The 18149-nt window shown below is 44.3% G+C and overlaps 1 protein-coding gene across 1 annotated transcript in view; it reads left to right on the top strand.

The window, feature by feature from the left end:
- KCNH6 (potassium voltage-gated channel subfamily H member 6) overlaps positions 1 to 18149 on the top strand; it is a 119174-nt gene that overhangs the window by 71861 nt on the left and 29164 nt on the right. The window contains exon 6 of the mRNA XM_063132091.1: positions 1051 to 1259. Coding sequence (XP_062988161.1) covers positions 1051 to 1259 — 209 coding nt within the window. The remainder of the gene's footprint in view (positions 1 to 1050; positions 1260 to 18149) is intronic.

Here is an 18149-nt window from a genome sequence, read left to right as displayed (position 1 = left end):
CATGTGCCATTAGACAGTGCACACTTCTTTGCTCTGATCATGCTTGCCGAAGCTGGTTTAGTACAGGCATGGGGTGCCCCCCGCCCAGATTACTAAACTGAAGTCAGTATCGTTATCTCTGTGCATAATAACATTTTAAGTATTTATTTCTTAATTTTTAGACAGCTCAGGAATTTCTGAATATACCTTGTAGCAAAAAGACTGACGGTTCATCTTGCCTTTCGTACAGGAAAACAGATAGAACAAACACTTCCTGTCAGGAATGCCTTCAATTGTTAACTAAACTGAATTCCTTATTGGTAAACCACCAAACCAAATGCAGAAGCAAACTAGACTCAAGTTCTCTTCTTCTACTGCCTTCCCTGTACCTTCTACATGGAAAGAGGCAAGGGCTCGAGAGGGAAAATCCGCGTCCATCCCTGTGGGAAGACAGGCAGACCGGAAGTGGCTTTCTTTTTGCTCCAAGCCCCAACCATTTAGCACAGCTGGACATTTTTAAGTGGGAGCTACAGTGGAGCTGATTATTCCAGGGGGCTCCCTACATGCTCTCATAACTACCACCAAACTGATATCACTGTCCTGTTCTCCCAGGCCACAGCTAGACCTAACGTTTATCCCTGGATCGTCCAGGGGTCCAACCTGTTCATCTAGGTGGCACACAGGGGATCCAGTGCTCAGGCAGGGGCGAACCCTGGATGATCCCAGGATGATCCTTCGGTCTAGCTGTTGCCTTGGAGTTCTTATCCTACACACATTTACTCCTCTTTGAACTTCGGCCATAGCTAGACCTAAGGTTTATCCCTGGATCATCCAGGGGTCAGACCTGCTAGGTGGCACACAGGGGATCCAGTGCTCAGGCAGGGGCGAACCCGGGATGATCCCAGGATGATCCTTCGGTCTAGCTGTGGCCCCAGTTATCCTCTCTCCTTTGCAGTAGGAAGTGTGTTATTCTGGTTTCATGCATACGTGGAGTTCTAGATCACGATATAATCAATTGTGAGTTTTGCTGACAACCTGACTGGATCAACCTTCAATTGTCTTTTCCCGCAGAGGCCTCCCAAGTCAAGCCCAACCAAAATTCCACATCAGATTCGGACCTCATGAAGTATAGGACAATCAGCCAAATTCCACAGTTCACCCTCAACTTTGTGGAGTTCAACCTAGAGAAACACCGTTCGGGCTCTACTACGGAGATTGAAATTATTGCACCACACAAGGTGACAGAACGTACCCAGAATGTAACCGAAAAGGTCACCCAGGTATGTGGATCCTCAATATTTTGACCACCAGGGTTGGAGTAAAGGAGTTGAAGATGGATTACACCCAGGGTGAAGGGGCTGGGGGCAACAAAATGAGATGAAATAAAATGCGACATGAAACAACGGAGCAGACATTTCCTTAATCAGATAGTGATTAGCCAAGCGTTGAAATATTTGGCATATTTATAACAACATGGGAAGGAAGCATGAGAGGCCATGAGCGCCGCTAACTTACATGGTCCCCCCCCCCCGCCCCCCGGGATTAGACAAATTCATGGAAAATGTCTCTCTCAAATGCAATCGTAGCTCAAGAAAAACTCCATGTTCATAGACAGTGTCTCCCTAAGTACCAAAGGCTACGTACAAGGAACAGGGCTGATCTAACTCCTGCTTTTGGTCTTCTGGGAGGCATTTGACTGGCCACTGTTGGAACAGGATGTTGGACTCAACGGTCATTTTGTCTGATCCAGGACTCTTATTAGCAATTGTGGGCTGCTGGATTTTTCACCCTTTTGACCTCCTCAGGTTGGTTTTAAGCTTACTGGGCATGCAGCCCCCCTCCCTCAACTCTTTGGAATAACCTCAGGGGCTTGGGACTTCCTCAGTGTGTTGACTTAGACTTTGTATATGTTGATGCCAGGGAGCAGGGAGGACATAAAGAGTTGCCACATAGGAGCTGCTGCTAGGCAACAGGATTGATGCTTGATCAGTGGCGACACCAGCTTGTCAATACTGGTTCATTAGCTGGCTGGAGGTGACACGATTGGAGCTGACAGGTCATTGCTGAAGGCTGCACAGAAAGGGCAGCATCTATGAGTGCTCGGCAGTTGTGGACCTGCTGCAGTCATCATGCCAGCAGACATTAGTCATTAATTCTTTAGGAGACAAAGGTTCTAGGAAGACGCCCAAGACCCTGAACCTTGACTAGGGATGCACGGATTTTGTTAAATCCATACCATCTACATTGTCAAGGGTCTTTCATTCCGTCATCTGCTCATTGACTGAATTGAGGTTTCTTAAGCAGAATGTTGTTCTACTTGCACTGATGCACATTAGTGCTAAAGCTAATGGACATTTGCACAAGTGCACATTTGCGCTAATGCAAATCAGAGCAAATTTGCCTCCAAAATTGAAAAAAATGGACTGCAAGTCCACGGAATCCGTATGATGATCAGCACCATGTACATTGATGGTGTTATATAAATAAATAAATAAATAAATAAATAAATAAATAAATAAATAAATAAATAATAATGATTAGGAAAAAGCTGGTCTGCTGCAAAATCCACAGGTCAGATTCATAGAAATCTGAACTCATTTGAGTTGCTTGTGGATTTCCCTGTCATCCCTAAACTTGCCTGAATGTGTGATGTAGTACAATCTTCAGATCATGTTGATAGACTTAGGGGCAGGGCCGGTGCCAGACTATTTTGCGCCCTAGGCAAGGTGAGCGACTTGCACACACACACACCCAAATTGTGCTGAAGTCTAAACGTGCGTGCCGAGTGGAGAGCTGGGACTGGCTCACTTCGATTCAGGACCGAGCCATCTGGAATTCACCAGGACTTACTTCCGTGCGAACGCAACCCGCTATGCAGCCTGGCGTCCCGATCCCCTCCGCATGTTTACTCGGGGGAATAAGGCTTCCGAGTAAGGAGGCATAGGCAGATCAGGCCACACTGGTGCAACGCTTTCTCGGATGCAAGTCCCGTTGATCCACGCGCACAGGATCGGGAAGCATGAGAGTTTGCCTTGCGAGGAGTCCACAAGTCCCTAGCTTTCCTGGGGGAAGGGAGAGGGAATCCCGCTTGCTCGCCTGCCTGGACATCGTGGCCTGTTTGAGGAGAAAGGTGCCCTTTCCTCGGGAGTAAGGCAGAGGCTGGCTTGAGCTCGCCACATGCTTTTTCTTCTTCTGGTGCCGGCGGCCTCCCAGCTCTGGGAGGGCGGCTTCCGGGTGGCTAGAGCGGCTCTGGGAGGGCAGCTTCCGGGTGAAAGTCCAAACGTGGAGCTGCCCACCCCCACCCCAGCGTCCCTGGCTTCACTTCAGCTGGGCAGGCACAGGGTGCCATCTCGCCCGCTCAGGCCCAGCTGAATCCTCATGCCAGGCCGGCCAGGCTCACAGCCAACAACGTGTGTGAGTGCTGCGCTGCATGGCGCCCCTCTTAGCTTGGTGCTCTAGGCAGCCACCTGAGTGGCCTCTATGGTAGCACCGGCCCTGCTTAGGGGTGACTCCCAGTGTCTGTTAGATACTTTCCCCAAACTACGTGGAGTGCTAGAACATCATGGTTCATAGCCAAAGGATTAGCAAGGACACAGAGGAGGGGTAAGAGGGGGGAATGTAGAGTGTCGAGTATTTCATAAGCGCTTTGGACTTCTTTTTTTAAAGGAAGAGCCTGTTCAAAGAACCAATGAGTGTGAGGGAGCAACAAGAAACATCAGTGTGTTTGGCTTCCAACCCATTTTGAGCTAATTATGTGCATTTAGCAACATAAGTGGAATTCCGTTTTTGACACACTTCTGTACTAAAAACATCAACACCTCTAGGCTGGCATATCAAAAGGCAAATTTGCACATCTGCTGGAGGAAGTTTTGGAAATGTGTAGAAACTTTGAAGGTCTCAGGTTCATCTTGAAATGAAGCAGAAGAGTCTAGAAGGAGAGAAGTAGTCATTAGAGCCAATAGCACAGGAAACAGCAGCTTCAGCAGAGGCCAAAGAGCTACTATTTCTTGTCCCCCTGTTTCCAGTACCCATGCACTTCCCTCTGCTCCAGATTTGCCTCCTCTTCTTCCACATCGTCTTTCAAGATGCTTTCTGGAATGCCGCCTAAGATATATGAGCAAAAGACACTTAACAATGTGTAGTGAAGAAGTCTGCAAGGGGTTGGCAGCTTGTAGATATATTTCTGGATCTTTCCTGCAAAATGCAGATGGGTTTGTTTCATTCTAGTGTAGCAACACTTTCCCAGATATTCTTCTGTGGGATAAAAGAGTTACATTGGGTCCAACCACGCACTGGACTTTGAGACGTAGGGTGAATGTATTTCTGCAGTGGAAAAAAGAGGAGACAAAGCCATAGCACTCAAGGAGACTCCAAAAGTGCTACTCATGCAGCCCCCCTCCCCAGCATGCGAATCGGGAAGAGTGCACACAGTGCATTTCTGGGTGTGATCACAGCCCTTCCCCCACACTCTGGCGAAGTGATGTAAGCAATCCAGTGACTAGGCTAGGGAGCAGTGCACCACCACCCCTCCCTTCACTGAGCCTCACGCCCTGGGCTCACACAGGCAGCACTTACTTTCAACACAGAGATAGAAATGAGCCTGAAACTCAAGCTGAAGCCGGTGAGTTATTCGAGGAAAGGGTCTGGAGAAGGGCGGGGAGGACGACGACTCTGACTTAAGTTTTGCTTTTTCTTCTGCAGGATAAATAAGGTTAAAAGCCCCATAATGGGAGCTTGTTAGAAGGTTAGGTTTTCATATCGGGGCATTCTTCAGGCCAACCTCCCTGCTTCGTTTTGGTAAACTTTCCTCAGTCAGGTCCCTCCTGCAGGTAGGATAAGGAGCTGCCACAATATCCCAGGGCTCAACCAGGCATTGGAATGTGTTCAAGAAATCTGTTGTGCTGCTTTTCTGGAGTGGAACACTCATGCTTAATTATTTTTTTTCATGGAAATGCTGGGGGTCAGCCTTAGCAAACCATGAGTAGTCTCCATTTCCCAGACCCATGATTATTAGACTCACTGATCTGTCCCTTGCTTATTTCTGTGCTGCAAGGTTCTCATTCTTTGAACTTTTGACCACACAATCAAAGACATTAGGTGGCCAACTGGCACGGGGCGCAGCCATCCAATGGCAACTGCTTGTAGATGCCTCTACTTCTTCCACACATTTTTATAGTGCTGCAGAGTGAAAAAAGACTAGCATAACAAAGTGGCGTTTTGTTCAGTGTTGTGAAACAAGCACGGTTTACAACACGTGTTTCCTAGCTCATGGGAAACTGCTTATTGTGGTCAATAGTGTGAATGTTCTTGGGGTGTGGAGAAAGGTTAGCAGTGGTCTACCCCATGAAAAAGGTGACACTTTTTCAGAAGCTATGGTGTCTAAACAGGAAGTTCTGTTCCCTGTTCCAAGAGGTGAGGATAAGGATTTGGAGAAGGCATACCATGCTCCTCTTTATAGTGTTTTATATGGTCTCAAGTATGAGCATTAGCATTGAGATCATGTTCTACCCTGTAAGTCATGCTGTACAATCCCCAGAATCGTCTTGCTTGTTCATATGCCTCAAGAATGAGTTATATATGCAATGTTCAGCGTCTCTTTCAGTTAGCAATGTTTTCTTAGGTGCCCTCCTCCAGGTCTTCCAAATTGTGATTTGTTTAGAAAGTTTGGGTATTAGGGAGCCAAAGGTGATTTCTCAAGTGAAAGTTGGAGCCAGTTATGTTTGTTCAAGGAGGTCTGTGTAAATTTGGTGCTCTGGGTTACTACTGGAGTTCTAAAGTTTGCATTACTAGTGTCTGGCAATTATGAAGTCAGAAGACTCCTTAGAAATTCCAAGGAGATACTGACATACTCAAGTGTTTACTGGAGAGACTGGGCAACTTCCTGTTCTTTGATTGGGTATATGAAATATATAAGCATTAAAGAGGGCAAATAGCCTAGAGCAGTGGTAGCCCTCAAGATGTTTTGGCCTACAACTCCAGTCAGGCTTAGCCAGCATGACAAATGGTGAGAGATCATGGGAATTGTGGCCCTCCAAATGTTTGGCCTACATGTTGCCCACCCCTGCTCTTATCTGTTTCAAGAGATTCCTCTTGTTGAATGTTAGTTATGGACTACGAGAAAGAAAGAAAATCTGTAGAAGGTACATGACAAGTTGAGCAATAAGACTGTATGCATTTAGAAGGAGAAGAGGCAAGAATAGGAAGATTATATATATAAAAAAAACTAAAGACAAGCCATTAATGAAATAATAAGACATACAGAGTCTTGGAGAATCTCGTCCCCCACTTCCTGTGTTGGCTGGTAAATTTCTGCTCCTTCTTCATCGGATTCTGAGACTAATTGACCCACCCACCCCACAACCCCTTTCCACACGCTAGGAAGAACAGGCCTGATTCTGTTAATCTAAGCAGACATGCAGCAATTACGTCTTGAGTCTCATCAAGAGAACATATTCCTAGCACTCTTCTGAACTCCTTGTGATTGCCTTCAAGAGTCTTTGCTTGCCTCACTGCTCCAACTTTGTCATTTGCCTTGTTTATTTATTTATTACATTTATATACCGCCCCATAGCTGAAGCTCTCTGGGCGGTTTACAAAGGTTAAAGGTTTTGTTGCCTTTCTCCTCGTGTTTACTTTCTTTGGTTTCTTCTGTTACAGAATAGAAAGTGTTACATCACTTAAGAGTGTTTACTTACTGCTGAAATCTTGAACCTGCCCGTTACAGGCATCTGACCTTTGCATACATGTACTAAAGAAAAATGTCATTATTATTATTATTAGTAGTAGTAGTAGTAGTAGTATTTATTTATCTATATAGCACGATCAATGAACATGGTACTGTACAGGTAAAATAATAAAAGAGCAACTTCCTGTGACGGGAGTACATTCTAATAAAATCACAACCAAACCAATAGGGATAGGAGATAATAAAACTAATCAACATTATAAAACAGTGAGTTCAGATTGAAATTCCAAAACCTTTGGAGAAAAGTTTTCAGCTGAGCTTTAAAAACTGTGATTGAATTCATGTTCCATAAATGCTCCAGAAGAGAATTCCAGGAATAGGGAGCAGCATGAGAAAATGGACAGAGCCGAGCATGAAAAGTTGAATAGAAAGAATAGAAGGGTGTGTGTGTTTTTTGCAAAGGAAATAATTCTCATTGTTCATATCAAGGTGGAAAAATGTAAGTCATATGGCTAACTGGCAATCACTTTTGCGCCCTTTATGAGGGGAGCTTCATAATACAACTACACATTACCTGTAATTCCAATGACTGTTTTTTGGGGGTGGGGTGGGTGGGTTCTTTTTTACATCTGCAATTTGAAGACTGTCATGGGGGTGGGGCTTCTTAATTAATTTCCCCATGCCCCATTTTTCTTCTGAAAATCACCCCCCCCCCCCAATTGCTTTTTCCCATTTGGATAAAGCATTCCTGCTGCTGTGGTCACCAATACAGTGGCTGAACTATAAAATCTAAAAGAAACATCGTAGAACTATATGTAACATGTAATTCTGTTGTGATCAGAATCCTGAGAATATCAATTTTAAAATAAATAATGTTTCTAGTGCTCATGGATCCAGTGGGGCAGGGAGAGCAGTCTGTCATAAAGGATCATAACGACAAATGAGTTGGGTAGCTTTTATTTCATTGATCTAGCTCGGAATTTTAAATATTTTATGATCAGCAATAGAGTGAGTTGCCCCTATTTACATTATCAGAGTAGATAAAAATAAATAAAACTATGTTTTGTTGATCTAGCTTAAATTATTATAGATGCAAGTTTTCAAGTTTCCCAGGATGCTAAGGCAGAGGTGGGGAACCTCAATGCCTCTCTTAAGGCAGTATGAGCTGCTTTAAGCTGCAACAATGCTGGTATTTTTGGTATTTCTGGCCCCCTCGCTAGCCTTTGCTCCTTTGCCTTCAGCCCTGCCCACCACTGGAATCCTGAAATTGAATTTGGCCCTCGGGATGAAAGAGGATCCCCAGCCCTAGCTTAAGGAGAACTTTTCCCAAGAAAGTATTCTCCGCCATTAAAGTGAACTAGTCGAGCATCTGCCCCCAAACCGATGCCCTCCAAATGTTTCAGTCTACAATTCCCAGCAATCCTGACCATTGGCCATGCTGGCTGGGGCTGATGGGAGTTGACATCCAAAACATCAGGGTGGGCACCAGGTTGGGGAAGACCTGCAGCTGAGTGTTGAAGCAAACCTTCCTGTTTGTGGCCTCAGCCTTATGGAATATGTTTACTAAGGAATGAGCTGCCTTGGGTGATATATGCAGAAAGGCAGGACATTACTTTCAGATAATAACAATAATAAAGCCAATAGAATTATTAATAAATAATAATGGAAGTTTTCAATTCCAAATCATGGGTTCACGGTCTAAAGGAATCCATCATAAACCCAGAAAGACCAGAAGAAGAAAACCTGGTAAGGTTGCAGGATTTTTGCTTAATAGAGAGAAGCTCTTAGTCTGCTCTTTAAAATCAGGTTTGTGCTGCTTTTACCATGCTTAATGTAATAGTCCATAGTTTGCAAGTCACTTTGAACTATTTGGTAAAATAGCAGAAGTATTATATGAACTCAACAGCATACCCCAACTTAAGTTGGTTCAATAAATGTCCTGTAATTCTATCTGCTAGAGGGCTGTCAAATTCATCTGTTGAAAGGAGGATGTATCAGACTTCATAGAATCATAGAATCATAGAATAGCAGAGTTGGAAGGGGCCTACAAGGCCATCGAGTAAGATCAGTAATACATGTCTACCCAATTCATGCCAAAATAAAGCTAGCTAAGGCCCTTTTTCATGAACCAATTCCTATGCAGATAGTTTGTTCCAGTTTTACAAGGAGAATGATCAGAGCTTTGGAGAGAGAGAGAGAGAGAGAGAGAGGAAGGGAGGGAGGGAGAGAGAGAGAGAGAGAGAGAGAGAGGGAGGGAGAGAGAGAGAGAGAGAGTTGTTCTACTCCTGCAACATATTTAGTGTTGCATAGAAAGGGAATATTAAATTTCATGTAGGAAAGAACATTATAGAGAATGAAAAAGTATATGTACGTGGAGAGAGCAGGCTGACTTGCACTATTCATCTCCAAATAGCCCACGTTCTAATCTTCTAACTCCAAGATGCATGATGCTAGAATATAAATTGGGCAGTCAAGCAGCTGCTCCAACAAAATGTTCTGGAGCTCTATATTATGCTGGAACTGTGGGGACATTCAGTTCATTTTGCCAGCAACAGCTATGCCAGTGCAAACATTTAAGATTGTGGCATGTCAGAAGCCATCTGCTCCCCCATCCCTATGCATTCTTTTGGGGACAGGGATTGTGCCAGTGTCATGGGCTCATCCAAAAACTCACTGTGCCACCAAGAGTTGGCAAAGGAGAAGGCAGACGTTATAACAAGGAGCTGTAGTGCCTTCAAGACTCTCCTATCTCTTGCACCATAGTAAGGTTTTGCAAAAACTGCTGGATCTGACACAATGCAGATGATAGGACTCAGTAGTTAAACTGGGCAATGGAGGGGAGAGAGATTCTGTAAGACACAGAAACGTCCAATGTCACCTGTGCAGCCCAGTATCATAGATCAGAGACAGACAGGCATTCACATTTGTTCTCCCCCGTGCAATTCCAGTGAGTATTGATGGAACAACTGATGTTCTATGCATTGGTTCCTATTACAGTGTGTCACGACTTGCCATGATTTAATTTCTCATGCACTGCAAATGTCCAGGGCACAAGACAAATCTTTCTAAAGCCAATAAGAGTCTTCCTGCCCAGTTCAATAAGGTCTGAGTTCAAGGATATTGACCGACTCATTATGAACACCTTGGAACAGTTGTCTAACCACCCACTACAAACAAACAAACAAACAAACAAACCCCTTTCTCCACAAGATCAGACACTTCAGGGATCACTTCATCTCTAGGATTTATCATGGCACTTTTACAGTCAACCTTCCCACTGCCTCTTGGAACAAATTGGATTTCAGTCATTTTTTCCTACTCCCTGACCCCTCCTTCAAGAGCTACGTAATTGGCCTCTTGTCTCTTGATTGGTGCTTTCCTCTCAATCCAGGAGCCAGCAATTGATTGATTTTGATTAATCTCTACCAGGCTCCCGAATGTCCTTTGCAGTCCAATGTCTCCTCTGCATGTGTTTGTGTGTGTGTCTGTGTATGTGTGTGAGAGAGTGGCGGGGGGAGCCATCTAATTTTTATAGCTGTAAGCATGATCAAGAGGGTAGGATTGTAAACCCAATGGGAGGAGCTCTTTTATATTTACTATATATTGGGCTCCATCACACCAGTTTTATCACACTCTCGTCATGCCTGTTTTGCTGTTTTGCAGCGCAGTACTCACAGGATGTTGTGCCTGTCCTGCAGTCACCCCACCTCTTCCCCTCCATTTTTTGTGTTTTCCTAGAGTGGGGAAAGCCCGGGTTATTTTCTCCACGTGGGATTAAAGCGCTCTTCCACCCCTGTGTATTACCATTCAAACACCATGTCCTTTGTTGGGAGGTCTTGCTGACGGAAGAGGACAGTGGGGCAGTTCTCCTTCTCCAGCATGCCGGCTTGTGCTCAGTTGGCTGAACTGACTTTCGCTGCTCCATCCCCACCCTCAATGCCTGCAGAAATGGCACCCAGCTGATGAAATATTGTAAAATTAGACAATAGGGGTGGGCAGAGCGGGTCTTTGCCACGAAATTATTAATTGGGACCAATCCTAATTAAAGAGGGGGTAAAATAACTGGGGTATGGAGTGTGAAAATGGGTGACATGCTGAGATCTTTAAATGCTGCAGAGCAGGGGGCAGCCTTGACCATGCTTTCCCAACAAGGCATGGGGAAAAGGGTATGTGAAAGTTGGAAAGCTGGCTAGACATTAAGCAAAGAGTGGTGAAGAAAGTCATCCCTGTGCTGTCAGGAGGACTCCACGCCTGGCTTAAAGTCCTCCTCGCTCCCCCCACCCCCAGTGCTTCCCAAAAACTTTGGGGACTTCTGTGACATAAGGAAGTCCTGCCTGTGACTCCCCAAACTTTAACCATTGTGATCACTCCAATGTTGGGAATGCTCTGTATAAATAAATAAATCAGGTCCCGAATGGAGGCGCCCACGTCCATCACCCGACAAGAACCAATGAACTGGAGGGGGAAGGAGAAAGGATGGGGTGGGGTGGGCACAATAGCGGGAGAGCAAACAAGTGAAAAGAGAGCCCCCAGTATAGCAATAATCATGAAAGGGACTAGCACTTGCCCCACTGATGAAACAGAGGTCAAAATTGCGGGTGCATATCGGGGGGGGGGGGAAGTAGGAGCTCATTGACAGAATAATCTAGTTGAAATTTACTGCTTCCCTTCTGCTTCAATACTTGCACAGGTACTATGCAGTCTACAGGCTTTGTCACTCATAGTCTTCATGTTGTTTTTAAATTAATACTCATATCTGTTATCAAAGCATGCACACATTGGGTGTTTTGCTGGACTGGTACAACAACACAACTCATGAATGTGGCCCTTGCACCTGGCAACGCCCACTTTTTGCCTTACATAGCATACCATAGGATCAGGCCACCTTTATGAATTAAGAGGTTAGAAACTACTTTGGGCTCATTGTTAATATCACTGTTTCTTTCTATTCTGGATTAATTAATTGTAAGCGGAGCATCCCACTTTTACATGTGCATGAATGAAAACTCTTTTCCTAAGAGGCAGACAGTATTAAATGTCAGGTTTAGGTTGCAATTCTATACACATGTACCTGTGAGTAGAAGTCCCATTGAATTGAATAGGCCTTACTTCTGGGTAGATGTCCATAAGATTGTACTGCAAATCACTGAACTTTATAGCAAAAGGCTGCCAGATTTGGTTGCAAGGTACTGGCAACCAAATTATCAGTAGGCCATCTTCTTCAGTTGACTACTACCAGTTACTCTTTGCCTACCAAATCCTTGTTATCTTATGAATCCATTCTTTTCCCTTCATTTCTGACCTGTCCCTTTTATTTAGTTTTCAAGACTCCTGGAAAGAGGCAATGTTATTTCTGTGTTCTATCTACCACACTGTCACAACTAAATTTGCATTAATATAGTGAGATATATATTAATTACTGAATTCAGTAGGCAATGTTTAAGGCAAGTAGAAACAAATATTACTTCATATAATCATATGGAACAATATTACTGAAGAATGTTCTGACGGGCACTAATAGGTCTGAAATATATTACATAAGTAGATGGAGGAGGACAGATTTATCCACGGCTACTAACCACAACAGTAGCCATAAGAACAGCTTTCACATTCACAGATAGAGTAACAGGCACTGGGATTTCACAACAGGAGTTAGGTAGCACTGTAACATCTTCCATGTGAAGTTGTGAAGGCAATTGACTAGCCACAGTCAGTTGCCTTCACGGATAGGCAATAGGTTGCCTAAACCTGTAGTATTTGTCTTCGAATCATCAAGAAGGAAGGGAACTCAATAGTCATTTAGTCCAACTCCCCTGTGGATGCAGGAAATCCACTGCTAACAACATCCCTGATGGAATATTTCCCATTCACTCACTTCTCTGGGGTTTTAAATATTTTCTCTGCCCTTTGAGGCATAAGAGAAAACAAATTAAGCCTTAAAAATAAATGGTAAGGAAAATGTTTCATAAATCCACTTTAGACCAGTGCATGACTCACTAACCCAGCTGTGGTTAGCACCTTAAAAATAAAATCATTGCCATGAAAAAATATATCTAAAATTAGGGCTGCTTTTGAGAGTTTGTGGGAGTTTTGCTAAGGGTCTGTGAAACTGACATCTGAGCTCTGAGGAATCTGGGTCTTTGTCCCCCTCCAAACAACAGATAAGTTTTATGGATCTGTATTCTAAGAGGGAAGGTGAAACCTTCTGAGATAAACAGCATCCTATGCCACTTTGCTGAGAACCCAGATGCAGGATTAGGGTCCCTGATGGTGGGAAAAGAGAAGGTGCAGATTTGAGACTACCTGAAACAAGGCCTCCACATGAGTAAGGGGCTATTTGCAAGCAAGGAAAGGCAACCAGGAAGAGGATATGGGTCAACCCTCATATAAAAAGCAGAGGAAGACGTGTTATGATTCTCCATGATAAGAGATGGAGCCAGGATCCCTGGAAGACAGGGGACTCTGCTGGGTCTTCCAGGTGGGGCCATGGGGCTTGAAGTGTTACATGCATACACATACATACCATCAGAGAAGTGGTGGAAAATATGGGTGGATTTGGCTGCCTTTCTGTTTTTGCATTGTTAGTGAAACCATAAGTTCCCCAACAAAGGCACTGTGGCTGGTTTATTTTCCAAAAGCTGTCTAATGGGACAAAGGTGTTGGCAACCTCTTAAGAGTCATAGCCAAGAACAGCATGGAAATTATCTACTCACAATATACCATGAAGCTCTGGCTTGCCTAGCTTGTAACCTGTGGAAGATGATCAGAACCATTCATCCTCTTCCATTAGTCATCATTCCTGGAGGAGTTGGAAAGCTGCCAAAACTCTTGCCCAGAGATGACACAGAAGTATATTTGCTCACCTTTGAAAATGGGTTTGCGATCAGCCATTGGCCAAAGCACCAATAGGTCCCCTATATTAGACACCTTTCAAATGGCGATGCACACACTGTCTATGAAGCCCTTCCTGAAAGGTTTTAAGAAAGCCATTCTTGATTAATATGACAGAACAGTCACATCAATAAAGGCCCACTTCATAGTGTTCTACCCAGGAAATTACTCTCACTCCACCATGAGTGACCAAAAGAAGTTATTTATTTATTTATTCAAAACATTTGGATCCTGCCCTATATCACTAGGATCTCAGAGCAGCATACAGATAAAATCATACAATATAAAACAATAAATATACACAGCTAAAAACACTTAAACCATGAATCAAGTTAAAACCAGTATATAATTTAAAAGCAGTAAAAACAATTAAAACAGTTAAAACAATGTGCAAGCTTGGTGAATTTAACCATTAAAGGCTTTGTTAAAAAGCCATGTTTTCACTTGGCGCCGGAATGAAATCAGCATTGGCGCCAGTCGGGCCTCCAAGGGGAGGGCATTCCACAGTCAGGGTGCCACAACAGAGAAAGCCCTCTCCCTTGTCCCATCATAATGTATGTGTTGCATTGGTAGGATGCGGAGGAGGGCTCCTCCAACAGATCTCAAGTCTCAGGCAGGCATATATAAGGAGAGGTGCTCCTTCAAGTATCGAGGTCCCAAGCCGTTTAGGACTTCAAATGTCATTACCAACACTTTGAATTCTGACCAGAAGCATATAAACAACCAGTGCAATTCCTTTATGTGGTCTCTGTAAGATGTGCCTGCCAGCAATCTAGCTGCTACATTTTGCACTAGCTGCAACTTCCGAGTCGTCTTCAAGGGCAGCCCCACGTAGAGTGCATTGCAGTAGTCCAATTGGGAAGTTACCAGTGCATGCACTACTGCAGCTAGGTTACAGAGTGGTTGAAACTTGCAGCTGAAGGCAAAGTCCACATAATGGACTGCAAAACAAACCAAGGGGCTGGAACAAAGAGGAAGCCAGAAGTCCTAACCAAAGAAGAACTAACAGTTGTCCTGGGAAGACTGAGCTCACAGAGTAATCTGAAGAAACATGTTTGGTAGCAATCCAGAGCAGGTAGCAAGAGAAAGGGATGTGCATAACAAGCTAGAGGCCAAGAACCATGGTCATGGAAAAAGAGTGGTCAGAGACAGATCTTTCAGCACCCTGGACAGCTCCTGGAGAAGGGATTCTTTATTCCAACTAGAGCTGGTTGTTTGTTAAGCTCTTATATAGTCAAATGGAGATACTTAAAGTTGGAGCCTGGCATTCTGTCATCTCTCTGCTAACTCTCACTGGGCATGCAGCCTGCAGTCATGCACAGACTCAGTCGCACATGAACAGTGGGGCAGCTAGGGCCCTGCAGTACAGCCCCCCACCCACCCCAAATGACCACTGAAAGAGTGAGAAGTGATGGGAAAGGTGGCAAATAGGCCCAGCATCAGCACCAGAGCTAACATGGGCATGCTGGTTTCCACTGGTGCTAATGCCTGTCATGACCAGGCCTGTTCCCCTTAGGGTGGGGGAAGGAGTTTCAGGCTATCAATCAGAATCAGATTCTGAAGCAGAAGAAACAGGGCCAGAATTGTTCAAGCCTGCATGTGAAGTAGGGGAGGTGATTCTCCAAGGCTCTTCACCAGCTGGGGATGAACCTTCGTCGGACCTTATCAGTGAAAACATAAACAACTCACAGTCTGTGAGAGATAAGCAATCTTCAGAGGGGGAAGGGACTTCAAAGTTGGCTGATCCTAGAGTCCACTGCAGACTCAAATGGGTGGAGCTAAAACAAGCCAAGAGGCGATCGGCTCAGCTAGCTTCTCGCCAAAGGCTTCTTCAGGACAAGCTTCCTTGAAGTTAAAGGGGCTCACAGAAAAGGCTTACCCTTTTGTTGAAAGGACAATTGTCTCGCATAGTTTAGCCAAGTGTCAGCCTGGAGGAAAGCTCCTAGGGTTTAAACTCTCTTGAGGTGCAAAGAGATGTTTATTTGTTCAATAAAACTTTGTGGATTACTTCACAGACCTCTTAATTGTCTCACATTTCGGTGAGAGGGCTTGGAAGCACAACAGTGCCATATGCTTCACCATACTTTCTTCTTGTGTATAAAAACATTTTATACTCAGGGGGCAGCTGGAGATGTATATGGTTACAGATGCTCTTTTTATTAATTATACTTTTCAAATATATTTTCCTCTTCTACAACAAAATTATGGTGCTTATTCCCAAATAAATGTTTTTAACAACAGGGCAGCAGAAGCAAACTCCATTTTATTCCTGTTGTCATAGAATCATAGAATAGCAGAGTTGGAAGGGGCCTACAAGGCCATCAAGTCCAACCCCCTGCTCAATGCAGGAATCCACCCTTAAGCATCCCTGACAGAGGGTAGTCCAGCTGCCTCTTGAAGGCCTCTAGTGTGGGAGAGCCTACAACCTCCCTAGGTAGTGCCATCGTTTAAGTGAGTTTGAAGAGCAAAACTGTAGTTGTTTAGAGAATTTTTAAAATCGGGGTAGACAAAGGGTTCATTTTTAAAAAAAGCTTGCTTATTTGGTCTAGCGTATCATAAATGCAGAAGCAATGTTAAACCATGGAATGGTGTGAATCAGGGGAGAAGAAGAATATTGCTAGTATGTTTCATAAATGAAGTAGTACACATGGCCATCTAATGTCCCGTCCCCCCGCCCTATAAAAACTTTAAGTCCAGGGTCTGAAATTACCTAACTGCACCACTGCATGTGAAGCTCTTGCAGGCATGGATGCCGGCCACTTGGTGGGGTCCAACTTAAGAGTCCAGAGTTGGAGTTTTGGAAGGTTCCTTGTTGCTGGACTTGAGCTCAGTGGTATCAAGGTCCAGATTCACACACACACTTTTGTCTGACCTCCAGCCCTGCTGGATAGTATTTCAAAGAGGCCTCCCCCTGCCCCTCCTGCCTATTGAGTTCTTCATACACCCTGGCTGCAGCAACCCTACCCTCCCTCTTGTGTACCTTGAGAGGCCTGCCCCCTCCCCAGTACATGAGAGAGCAGAGAACAGAGAGGCCCCTAGCTCTGGGCCCATCAACCTCCCTGAAGCCAGAACATACTAGGGGGAGGAGAAATGATCTCTATCTGCCACACCCTAGCAAAAAAAAGAGAAGCATCACATGTGGCAAAGTCAAAGAGCGTCATCAGACAAGTGTTTTATAGCATGCTCATTACTGGGCACTCACGGATTCTTGTGGGTCCCTCTCATGACACCATCCACCTTCTGCACACCTCCCACTGGCTTCCTGCTCCTTCTGCTATTTTTTCATAGTAAAATAGCACAAACAAAATGCGACTCTTCTGAGTTATAATGAAATTGGTCGCCATTTCCTGCCGTGTGCAGAGAAGTTTTGCTATAAAATGCCCACTAGAAGGTACTACCCCATTACACTGAATGGGCCAAGTTGGTGCAGCTTGTTTCCCCTTTCTCTCCGGTGTGATTCGTCTCATCCCTATAGCAGAAGAACAACAGGAAGCGAGAGCAATGGGAAGGAAACACAATTCCCCCCCCCCCCCCGTCTGATTATCTGTCTTTATTTAACAGCATCCAGGATGGAGTCGATCCTGAAAGGAAGAGATGTGTGTATGTGGTGTTCTCATCAGTCACCCCAGCAGGGGAAGAGAACGTTACACTACAATTTGGGCAAACTGCATTATTTACATGCAACCAGGGGGGGTGGTTTGAGACATGGAAGACAGGTGTAGTAGTTATTATTACAGCATGTGCTCTTCTCTTCCCTTGCTTATCTATGTGAAATATTCTGTCCTGGCTTCTGAAATCTCTTCACTGGCTTCCAATTCACTTCAGAATCCAATATAAACTTCTCCTGTTAACCTTCAAAGCTTTTCACTGTCTAGCTCCTTCCTATCTCTCCTCTCTCATCTCACACTATTGCCCCGCTCGAGCTCTTCGCTCCTCTGATGCCATGTTTCTCGCCTGCCCAAGGGCCTCTACTTCCCTTGCTCGGCTTCGTCCATTTTCGTCTGCTGCCCCTTACGCTTGGAACGCTCTTCCAGAACATTTGAGAACTACAAGTTCAACCACAGCTTTTAAAGCTCAACTAAAAACTTTTCTTTTTCCTAAAGCTTTTAAAACTTGATGTTGTGCAGACTTCTACTGTTACTTTCTACTGTTAGTTTTTCCCTACCCTGTGCCTGCTTACCCTACCCTGTACCTGTTTGCATTCTCTTCCCCTCCTTATTGTTTTACTATGATTTTATTAGATTGTAAGCCTATGCGGCAGGGTCTTGCTATTTACTGTTTTACTCTGTACAGCACCATGTACATTGATGGTGCTATATAAATAAATAATAATAATAATAATAATAATAATAATAATAATAATAATAATAGAATGTAGTTTGGTGTTAGTGTCTGAAATCCCAAAGTGAGGCAGAGTTCTAAGCTCAAAGGTTTTAGCACTGTGGTCAAGTTCCCCTGTGTGTTCTAATGTCAGACTGGTGTGTCCTTCTTTCTTTGAAATGTTTCACCACACAATTTTGAGGGTGAGTCAGGGAGCATCGTCACAGCTTCTCAACCTCTGCTTTTGTCTCTTATTACTTCCTCTTTCTGTCCA

The sequence above is a fragment of the Elgaria multicarinata genome, chromosome 1, assembly GCF_023053635.1.
Source record: "Elgaria multicarinata webbii isolate HBS135686 ecotype San Diego chromosome 1, rElgMul1.1.pri, whole genome shotgun sequence".
NCBI lineage: Eukaryota > Metazoa > Chordata > Lepidosauria > Squamata > Anguidae > Elgaria > Elgaria multicarinata.
Note: the sequence above shows the minus strand (reverse complement) of the source record. Positions and strands in the feature narration are given on the sequence as shown.